Source organism: Esox lucius, chromosome 9, assembly GCF_011004845.1.
Source record: "Esox lucius isolate fEsoLuc1 chromosome 9, fEsoLuc1.pri, whole genome shotgun sequence".
Taxonomy (NCBI): Eukaryota; Metazoa; Chordata; class Actinopteri; order Esociformes; family Esocidae; genus Esox; species Esox lucius.
Genome location: NC_047577.1, coordinates 4,206,769 through 4,217,933, shown reverse-complemented (window position 1 = coordinate 4,217,933; position 11,165 = coordinate 4,206,769). Strand labels below are relative to the sequence as shown.

Here is an 11,165-nt window from a genome sequence, read left to right as displayed (position 1 = left end):
ATAGATAATCTCTCCATTATCTCTTTATTAAGTTTAATTACACGACCGTTGTGTAAATTAAAGAATGTTATTTAGTGTGTTTATACAGTTTGTTTTAAACTCTTGCACGGTGACGAGGCCTATGACCCAGCCGTTGAAACAAGCCTTAAGAATCCTCTTGAGATCCGGGCAGCCATTAAACTGATCAACACCGCCCTCCAGTGGACATATGGTTACATAACACTCTTGAGAAATATTTCTGTGTGCGTCTGTTTTTCAGATTATATGGGTAATTATATACATTTCATATTTGATGTTTTGGACAATGAATCTAAATTCTATCTAGACACTGTTGTCCTGGAGCAGGGGTATTAAAATTTTACAAGGTCCGGAGCCTGCTGTTTTTTTTGTTCCAACTATATATTAATTGCACTCACCAGGTGTCCCAGAGGGTTGCAATGAAAAAATACAGTGTAACAGGCTTCGAGGTCCAGATTTTAATACCCTTCTCAAAGAGCTAACAAATGGCTGTATCTACCTCAACCTAAACATCAACACCACAGGCAACTTCAATAAGGCTGTGAATGACCAGAGACACAAGGCCAGAAGGGCCTTTTCCGCAACCAAAAACATGAAATGTACCTGCCTATGTGCACAGTGCTGACAAAATGAGGTGGAAACCGAGCTGCACTTCCTAACCTCCTGACCATATTAGAGCCACAACATTTCCTCACATAATACCCTAAAACACACTATTTAAAATCAAACCAAAGATTGAGGAACTCCTATATTTGCTGTGGGAAATGCTGCAGTGTGCAAACACAGTAGCATGATTTGTGACCCACTGCTGGTAGAGCGCAAATAACACTGTGAACATAAACCTTTTTTTAACCTAACCTGTGTCGTTATTTATTTAACCTCGACATTCTCACTCGTAACTATTTGCAGATTTTTCATCACTGTACAAAGCATGAAAAATAACACTCATTTCTTTATTCCTTTAAAACCTCTGTGCTATGTCTACTGATTCCTTCTGTTTAAAGGGTTCTGCCTGCTTGAAGATTTTCTCTTAAACTTCTCTTGGCTGTTCTAAGGACCCTGCCTGGACCATTGTGTCTTGGCTGTTCTAAGGACCATTGTTGTACCATTTTTTAAATGGCTCACTTCTGGTGAAATGGCTCACTAGGTTTGCTGCAAAAATATTCTTTACCAAAACATATTTCACTCCTCTCTAAGACTCTGGTTCCGATACACATGTACTGTTAGATTGTGAGTTTGAATCCTACTGCCCTTTTAGCAAAAATACTTAAATATATATATATATATATATATATATATATATATATATATATATATATATATATATATATATAATATATAATCTAAATATAATATCTATTATATAGAAGCTGAAACCCGAAGTTTAAAGGCACTCTGGATAACGAAGTCTGTTACATTGTAAAGTAAAATATATATTTCTTTATGAAGAGTTTTTCTTTCACCACTTTTTGTTAAATTAAAGGTTTGTGACTTATTTTCACTGGTTTTGCTCAGTTAATGATTAAGTGTCTAGCATATTTTCAGTGTGAGATCAAGCTAATAAACAACAATTCAAAATATTTTATTTGTCAAGGGTACCAACACTCGCCATGGACCCTACATTTTTCATGAATTTTATTGAATACGATTTTGTAAGTACAGCAAATTCTAAACCTACGAAACTAAGCACCAGGGCGGGACATAGGATTTTCCATTTCGTGGTAAAACTATTTGACCAATCACTACCATAACTGAACCGATAGAAAGACCAAATAACTAATCACAATGTAGTTTTCAGATCAGCCAATAGCATCACGGGGAGAACCGTTGAGCGAATGGGAGAGACGGGGGGGGGTGGATCTTGCTGATCCTCCTAAGCGCTTTCTCACACAGGTTTGGATGTGCTGGTAGTTTCGGTTTGATTTGCGTTTGCTAACCAGCTATATAGATTCCTACGGTGAACAACAACAAATTCTCAAATCATGGACGGCCGTGGATACGGTTCAGGTATTTATCAAAAACATTTGCTTTGTAATGGGTTAATGTTTTCACCGAGTTAGCCAGATGCATTTGTAAAATAAATGTGTCCACATTCACGTTAGCTACGCTAGCTATAGCTAACCGTAGCTAATCACCGTTACGGTATATATTATTGCTAGCTAACTAGCCAGAGTTCTGCTCTAGCAGAAACGAGTTGTTTTATTTAGCATGAAAATTAAACAAACTGCATTGACATTATACCAAAAAATAGTAATTCTCTAACCTTATTTGTGTTGTTACGTTTGAGCGTAATCTCATTAAAATGGAGTCGGCCTGCCACGACTTAAATGGCCGCCATACCTAGGCTATAGAATCACTCTCTTTAAACAAAACATAAATAAGTCACTCTCACTCAGCCTTAAATTATGTGCAGCGTATATAACTAGTGTTTCCACTGGTATTGATACAGGTAATGTCATTTACTGACGTTGCCTCTGTCGACCAGTCGCAGAAATTGGTCTCGGTTTTTGCTACTGCAGTTACTGACTGCCTGTACTTTAGCCGGCTGTCTTTGTTGTCGAACGTTCAACGTGTGAACGGATTTTTGTTAGCCGGGGTCCTAACAATTCGTTACAATTACATTCGTTTTAAACATAGTTTGAGTAGTTTGAAGATATCAGTTTGAAAGGTATTTTCTCCTTTACCTCTTATGTAGGAGGATACTCGAGTTGGGGTGGCGGCGGAGGTGGGGGCTCAGGGAGCCGAGGTAAGGCCAATTATGTTCTTTGGTTACCTGTTCACGCAGTATTGAAACAGAGGCTTATATACTGCATTCTCTGTAAACAGTAATATTTTATGTAACATCAATTAAGCAATTCCGGTGCTGTCCAAATTCACTTGAAATAGGAAATACTGGGCATCTCATGTAACTCCGGGTGTTGACACCACCCTTTTTTGACGCGAATTTTTGTTTTCGCCAACATCGCAGCGCGGGATCACGGGTGGCCTGTTGGTGGCAGAGAACATAGTTGTACATGTTTCGCGGAGTCGTTTATTTATGAGTAACAGTGGGATTTTTAATGCTAGTACGAATTACCTGCTCTGTTTTTCTCTTGCTACTTCAACTGCTGGTGTCAACGACCTTTCATTTAGATGTTTTCTTGGGGCAGGAGTAAAGCCCAGTATTACCAAAACAAACCTCCACTAACCCTCGTGTAACCGCCTCTGCTCTACCACCAGGATCAGGCAGCTATGACCTGTATGGGGGGGGTTATAAAGACTCCATGTCAGGGTTGGGGGGCTACGGCGGGGGCTACGGCGGCGGCGGGGGTCAGATGAAGCGGGGTCTTTCCCTGTCGTCGACCGGCACCAGTGCGGACGCCGTCATCGCCAAGATCAACCAGCGCCTGGACATGCTGACCCAGCTGGAGGGTGGCGTGAAGGGGGGCAGCCGGAGCGACAGGTAATGACCCGTGGAGCTCGTCCTACGGACGCTGTGGTCACCTCAGCAGCCTCGGGGTGTCGCAAAAGTATATTTCTCTTTGATGCGCATTTGACTTGACTCACTGTCTAACTAGCGACTCTCCCTGATTCAGCCCCAGACACACACACACACCTTCACACGCACCTGTATTCATCCACCTTTGACACCTTGTTGAACCCCCCCCCATTGTTCACACTGCCCGTTTCCCCGGACAACAGCCTCGCTGCATTTACCCCCCCCCAACCGACAATCGCTCCTTGGTGTCATCCACCTCGCTGCGCTGTGGTCATCCCTCACCACCCACACAGTTCATCCACCGAAACACACCGTGAAATGCCCGTCGTTCCATAACGGCCTATGCGCCCCCAAACCAACACCACCGGCGCATCTCCACAGGGCTTCTCTTCCTTCCCGACTGTTCGTTGACTGTGAGCATATATGGCGGCGTAGCATGGGAGGAGTCCAGGTGTATGCATTTTGAGACGCACCTGTAAACACTTAAGCACACACAGCTGAAGCTTTTCCCGCTAGACCTGACTGGGATATTAAAATAGTAAAGGTTAGTCTGTTTGGGTTTGGTGCCTCTTTAGCCTACTAGACAGATACACTCGTCTCATTTTCTATGGGTTTGATAAAGCAGCATAAGCAGAGCGTGTTGTTTCGTTTGACAGGGGCCGGTTGAGGAGTCTACGCTAGCTAGATTTTTGTGGTCCATGTTTGGTTGTTGAGGTACTTCTAGGGATGAGTAGAGCTGAGCCTCAATACCACGGCTCTTTTACTTAGAGAGCGTTTAGTTTGGTTTTCTACCTGTGTTGGCGGAGGATTAGACCCCAGTTCGTCTAGCCACTCTGTGGAGGTAGAGCCCTGTGTCGACCCGGCCCCAACTGGTGTTACTGAAACCAAGTAGGTCAGTCCTATTCACAGGAAGTAGGAGGCTGTGTATCGCCCCCTGTGTCCAGGAGGAAGAAGTGCATCAGACCCCTGACCACTCCTGTGTTAAAACCGCTGGACGAACAAACATGCCCCCCTCATCCCCCTCAGCTTCAAGGTCTCTGATCTCAACATTTGTGTTCTGCTGTTCTCATTCGACTGCCCATTTGTCTTCTATATTTTGTTTCATCAGTCCTGGGGGGGGGGTCGAACTCTCTCTGTGTCTGAGTGGGAGTTTGCATGATGTAGGGTGGGCCAGGCCCCCCCCCCCCCCCTTTAAATACACATGGAACACACGATTGATACAGCCACCCCCACCACTCAGTATTGTGGTACAGCCCAGCCAGCCTCCTGGGGTGGTCTATTTTCCACCTGGGGGGAACCACTGTCTGCCTCTTGACCCACGAACCAACCCCACAAAAAGCTTCCGACACCCCCCCCCCCCCCCCGTCCCTCCATCCCAAACAGTTGGACGCCCCCCCCTGTCCTACTGGGTAACCCCACCGCACTCTCACTCCACCCGAGGTGTACTTAACCCGACAGAAACCCCTTGGGTCTCAGAGAGAGGGGTGGGCTGGATGAGAAGGGGGGGGGTGCTTGAGTGTGTGTAAACCAGAACAATGTTTACGATGGGGGAGCGTTTACTGTGCCTGTCTGCCATGAATGCCCACTGTTATGTCAGAGACGTTATGACATCACTGTTATGACATCACTAATGAGGCTCGCCTAAGGCGGGGAGAATGAACCAGAACAACATCAAAAGGACAGAGAGAGAGAGAGATCGAGGAGGTGGAGTAAAAAGGAGGGGAAGAGGAGAAATCCCAAACCCCACCTCCCGGTTCACTCCCTCCCTCACTCTCTGCTCGTTCTACCGCTCCCTCCTTCCCCCTTTTCGCAGGTTTGACCAATACGAGTCCTTCGACTCGCGGGGCTCCTCCTCTCTCCCCTCCCGGGATCTCTACAGATCCAGTAGCTATGGTTACGGCGATGGCCGAGGGGACGGGATGACCCAGAGAGCTTCAGGCTTCGGAGGAGGTGCAGGAGGGGGCTCAGGCTTTGACAGCTCCTCCTCCTACGTAGCTTCTAAGTTCCAGCGGCAGAACATGAGAGACTCCTTCTCCAGTGGCCTAGGAGGAGGAGGAGGAGGAGGATGGGCCGGAGCTGGCCGACGCTCCCCGAGAAGGGGTGGTGGCGCTGGTGGGGGGGGGGCGCGGGGGGTTTGGAGGCCGCAGGTCCGACCCCACTCCCATGGGTGGAGGAGGCCGGGGAGGCGGTCACTCCCCTGGGGGCAGGGGCAAGCTCCCGTCCCTCCTTGGCCACCGCATGTACCCCGAGACCGGGCCCCAGGACTTCCCGGGGCGCAACTTTGGAGGCGGTCCCAGGGCAGGCCGACAGCGGGGGCGCAAGAGGCCCCTCAACCGAGTAAGTACTGTACCTTACCGTACCCCAGTCTGGTAGCCCCCACAGTAGGGCACGACCCCCCTCCCCCCGTCCCCAAAATGCCCCCGCTCACAGTGAGGTGGGAGGCGTGGATGTTGTCACAGAACCCATAGACCTGCACATGTAATCCCAGCCCCAGTCAGTTTGGTTGTCGTGCCAACCCCGATTCCCGGCACTGTGCCCACGGATGCCTAATTGATTTAACCAATCCCCCAGTCCCATTGAGACAAACATGCCCGCCAAAGGAAGGCATCCAGACGTCTACCTCCCGTTGTAACGCCCCTTTGGCTTTGCGCTGGGTTTCATTTCATTGTTTTCCCTCATCTGTAATGGTAAAGGCGGGCTGAAGTCCTCAGAGGGTCCATTGAAAGAGAATCTGTTGGCGTTCCTGACGAATCTACGCAGATCCAAGTTAACCGTAGTGTAGCCGGCACCGTGTGGATTTGGGAAGTTATTCTGTCATCAGGGGTCGAAGCACATGTTGGTGTGTCCAAGGCGGCTCCGTCGCGGCATGTGGGTATTTGCCAAAATGAACGGTCTTCCGAGGGGACGGCGTGGCACCGGGATAACGTTGCCGTTCCTTGGCGCGTGATGTTACCCGTGCCACGAACTCTTCCGCAAGAAATTCCAAAAGAAAATGTAGTCATTTGGTGTTTTCCGTTTGGTGAATAATGCCATCTCAGGCCAGGACCAGAATCTCCTATAAGATGGGAGTTGACGTCTGGGTCCTGTGTAGCTGAGGTCAAATGCCAGCACATTGAGCAGTCTGCCCCCCTGAAGCACCTGTCCAAAATATTTGCCTCTTCACAGTACTTTTGAGCCTCCCAGTGTTCAGTACGCTGGTTTCCCTTTATTTTGGCACATACCTGTCGTTGGTTGTCCACCTTCCATTTCCGTGGGTGTGCGGTGTATTGTGGTAGGATGAACACATGTCTGTACCACTTTAATTGTTTAGTTTCAGTCTGCATGGAAATAGAAGGCTGGCTTTATCTCAGCTGGTGCAAGTTCTCTTCCATGTTCTTGTACCCTAGTTTTCCAGGTAAGTTGACTGAGAAAGCTGTAATTCACCACACCAACCTGGGGGACAGTTGGGTCAGCTCGCTCAGGGACAGGGAAGGATTTTCCACTTTGAAGCCTCTGGGAGTCGATCTGACTGATCCCTGCGCGACCAGCTGCCCCTAGAAATGAGCTAGATGTTCTGCTCTGAGACAGTTAGAGAACAACCGTCTGGACAGACCTTTTTGACTTAATCCAGACTTCAGGCTTCTGGCCTGTCTTGTAGATGATGTGTGGATGTGAAACATTGGTGTTAACCCCTCCTGCCCCATGCAGCAGCAGCAGCAACAACAACAACAACAACAACAAAAGCCTGGAGGAGGTCAGCGTGACGGACAGAAGAAGAGGAAACAGACTGTGACGGCTGCTGACGAACCCGAGTCCAAGATGAACAAGACAGAGACCGCAGGAGGAGAGACCGCTAAAGGTACCGCACGCGCACACACACACACACACACGTCCGTGCTACACCATGCAAGGGCTGCCTGACCCTTCATGTCTTCATCTAACAGAACCCGCCGAGAAAAACGGAGAAGCCAAGGTCAAGTCCCCTGTTCCTGTGAGTAACCAGAAAACGTGCTCGCGTGTGTGCGTGTGTGCGTGTGTGTGTGTGTGCGTGTGTGTGTGTGTGCGTGCGTGTGCGTGCGTGTGTGTGCGTGTGTGTGTGTGCGTGTGTGTGCGTGTGTGTGCGTGTGTGTGCGTGTGTGTGCGTGTGTGTGTGTGTGTGTGTGTGTGTGTGTGTGTGTGTGTGTACGTATTGAGTGTAATCTCGTGGTGGTCTCTCTTCTCCAGGCAACAAAGGGCCCGGCTGATGGCGAGAAAGGTGAGCTGGATCTTCTACTAAACATGTTTCCCTTCAACCGTTCTCCTGCGTCTCCTCATCAAAATGAGCGTGTCCCAAACCCCATCCTGTTTTCTATGAAGTGCACTATTCTCTGGAACCCTGTGCGCCCTAGTTTCATTGTACGTTTTTAACATACGGACAACCCCGGTCGGAAACCAACGGCGCCTGTAGGGCTGTGACCGCCCGTTACCCGGCCCGGGGTGTACCGTTCGGCTAACCCTCTGTTGACCGCGGTAACCCCCTGCTCCTCCGCCCAGTGGTGACCATGGAGGAGGAGATCTCCCAAGTGAAGAGGAAGCTGCAGACGGGGAAACAGACTCCGCCGCAAGACAAGACGAGCAAAGTCCGGAGGAGAAGGGGCTTCCTGGAGAACTCCGGGGTCAAACTGAATCCCAGAGGTCGAACCCAGAGGTCAGGGTTGGCACAAAATGCTCCTCTCTGTTCCTTTTCATGTCTTGCTCTGAGACATTCTACCAAATACCTTCTGTCTCATAGCTGTGTTTTCAGTCACCACTTGCTCTCCAGCGTACTGGGCTGTGGTTGGCCCAGCAGGCTTGTGTTCTGACAGCTGATTGGTTGTTTGTGTGGTTGCCAGGGTGACGTTTGCGTGCTCCGTGTGTAAGTTCCGCTCCTTCTACCACGAGGACATGGCCGCCCACCTGGAAAGCAAGTTCCACAAAGAACACTTCAAGTTCCTCACCAGTCAGCTGTTCAAACCCACTACAGACTTCCTGCAGGTAGGGGCTTAAACCAGGCGTGTCAAGCCGTTTCCACAGAGGGGCCGAGTGTCTGTCGGTTTGGTTTTTCCTATAAATTGATTCCCAGTTCACACCTAAACCACCAGGTGAGCGTAGAAACTAACCAATCAGTAACCTAATTAGTCAATCAAGTACAATGTGAGAGTGAACCTGGAGACACTCGGCCCCCCCTTGGTACAGTTTGGACACCCCTGCCTTAAACACACAATGTCCTTGCCTCTGATTCTTCCCGACGTGTGACGTGGAGCCGTCCTCTTGCCCCGACAGGAGTATCTAAATAACAAGTACAAGAAGACAGAGCAGAGGACCAGTCAGATGGAGAATCACAGCGCCGCCATCTGCCAGGTCTACAAGGAGCAGGACCTGACTAGAGGTACGCAGAGGAAGGCCATGTCCACTTATTGAAGCTCTGTGGAGTGTGTGTGTGTGTGTGTGTGTGTGTGTGTGTGTGTGTGTGTGTCGGCCTCTACAGTGGGTGTGTGTGTGTGTCGGCCTCTACAGTGTGTGTTTTCTCCTCCAGAGCTCGGCATGGAGCACTTCATGCGTAAGGTGGAGGCGGCTCACTGTGCGGCCTGTGACCTCTTCATCCCCATGCAGTTCCACCTGATCCAGAAACACCTCAAGTCCAACGACCACAACTTCAAACGCAAGGTCAGAGCACAACCCCGCTCGGCCCGAAACCTCCAGGAACAGGGTTATAACTGCAACCTACAGGAGGGAAGATCTCCAGGAACAGGGTTATAATACATACCTACAGGAGGGTAGATCTCCAGGAACAGGGTTATAATACATACCTACAGGAGGGTAGATCTCCAGGAACAGGGTTATAATATAAACCTACAGGAGGGTAGATCTCCAGGAACAGGGTTATAATTACAGCCTACAGGAGGGTAGATCTCCAGGAACAGGGTTATAATATAAACCTACAGAGTTTTATTTATTAACAAATTCTCACCCAGTGTTTAGCAACCAAAACAGGAGTCTAAATGGGACAGGTTTCCAGTTTTGATCCATTTAGCAGCGTTCCTTTCCCAACCAGATGGCCCCCTGACATCTGTGGGGAGCATGGATGGTTGTATTCACATTTTAAGAAATAAAATGTTATTGCTGACCTTTTGCCCCCTGATCTTTGACCCCAGGGCATGATGGAGCAGTCCAAGAGGGCCAGCCTGTCAGTGGCTCGCAGCATCCTGAACCACAAAGTCATCAGCAAGAAGCTGGAGAGCTACCTCAAGGTTAGAGGCCGGTTTGTTTCACTAGACTTTGAGGACCAGCAATTGAGTACTTTATAATCTAATAATGATTATGAATAATGATCACCACCTGCTGCTGTTCTCTGCAGGGTGAAAACCCCTTCCTGGGTAACCAGGACGACCAAGATCCCGACGACTCCATGATGGAGGTGTCGGAGGCCGAGGTGACCAATGACAACCTGGCCGAGGCGGAGACCAGCAAGGAAGAGGCGGAGCCAGAGGCAGATCAGGCAGTTGCCGGGCCTGACGGGGCGGAGGAGAAGATGGAGGAGGGGGGAGCAGTGTTGGCAGACAGAGGAGAAGGGGAGACTCAGGAGGGAGAGGTGGTTGCGAAGGAGGGGGTGAAACCAGTGGAGGTGAAACTGGAGGAGGTGAAACCGGATAAGGAAGCAGCTGGGCAGGGAGAAGGGGAGCAGGGAGGAGAGGATGAGGAAGAAGGGTTTGAGGTCGGTGACGAATTTGCAGATGAGGAGTTGGGTGAGGAGGACGAGGGAGTGGAAGGGGAGCTGGGTGAGGAGGAGGAAGATGAAGGTGTTGGGGGAGAAGATGATGGTGTGGAGGCAGTAGTGGAGGAAGGAAAAGAGAACAGTGATGTGGTCGTCATAGAGTGACCTTTAACCTTTAAATGACTTCCCTCTGGACCAATCAACACAGTCCTCCCTTCCCTGCCAATCCCACTGTTCCTCTCAGTCAGCCAGTCAGATTTATTTATACTTGTTGTACATCCCGCCTCCCATCTAGATACGTTGGTTTTTATGTACCTATGTTCTCTTTGTGTTTGAACTTTTTTTTTTTTTTGTGCCTTTGCTCGAAATCTGTCAGGCTATGTTGGTGAACTTTGACCTTGTTTCAGTAGCTAGAGGACGGAGAAGCTTTTTTTTTTTCTTCCCATTTTGATGACTGCACACCTGTTATTACAATTGGACACCCAAGTGAGTCATGACTTGGTACCTAGGAGGTGTCACTGGGTTGGTTCCTCTTGTTGACTGATACCACGCATCCAAAAAACACAACTGTTGAAATTGTGGGGTTCTTTTCATGTTTAGATTCAAAGATCGAGGGGCAGGATATTGTTCTTACGTTGAATGTCATCTTGTGTTTTTATTTTCTTTGACAGAAAAATAAATGTTTATATCCATTTGTTTCTGGATGTGATCTTTTTTTCTTTTTTTTTTTTATGCTGGATTACTAGTAGCCAGGGTGATCACTTTTCATCAGGACAATAATCAACACTAAAAGGTCAAATATACACTGGAGGTTTTTGGTTACCGTTATTTTACCAGGTTATTAATCTAAGAACTGATTCTTATTTAGAGGAACAACTTAGGCGCAAGTTTGGCTTAACTGCCTTGCTCATGGTCAGAACAGGATTTTTCACCTTGTGTAGAACAGGCGACATTTCA

The 11,165-nt window shown here is 48.6% G+C and overlaps 1 protein-coding gene across 1 annotated transcript; it reads left to right on the top strand.

The window, feature by feature from the left end:
* The first annotated feature begins 1,892 nt into the window (after positions 1-1,892).
* akap8l (A kinase (PRKA) anchor protein 8-like) lies at positions 1,893-10,903 on the top strand. The gene is given in 14 exon segments (XM_013132046.4): positions 1,893-2,025; positions 2,714-2,764; positions 3,238-3,460; positions 5,310-5,634; positions 5,636-5,833; positions 7,184-7,334; positions 7,420-7,466; positions 7,700-7,730; positions 8,009-8,162; positions 8,347-8,488; positions 8,777-8,882; positions 9,030-9,160; positions 9,649-9,744; positions 9,852-10,903. Coding segments are annotated over 14 exon segments (2,202 nt in total). The 5' UTR covers positions 1,893-2,000; the 3' UTR covers positions 10,374-10,903.
* The last annotated feature ends 262 nt before the right edge of the window (positions 10,904-11,165 follow it).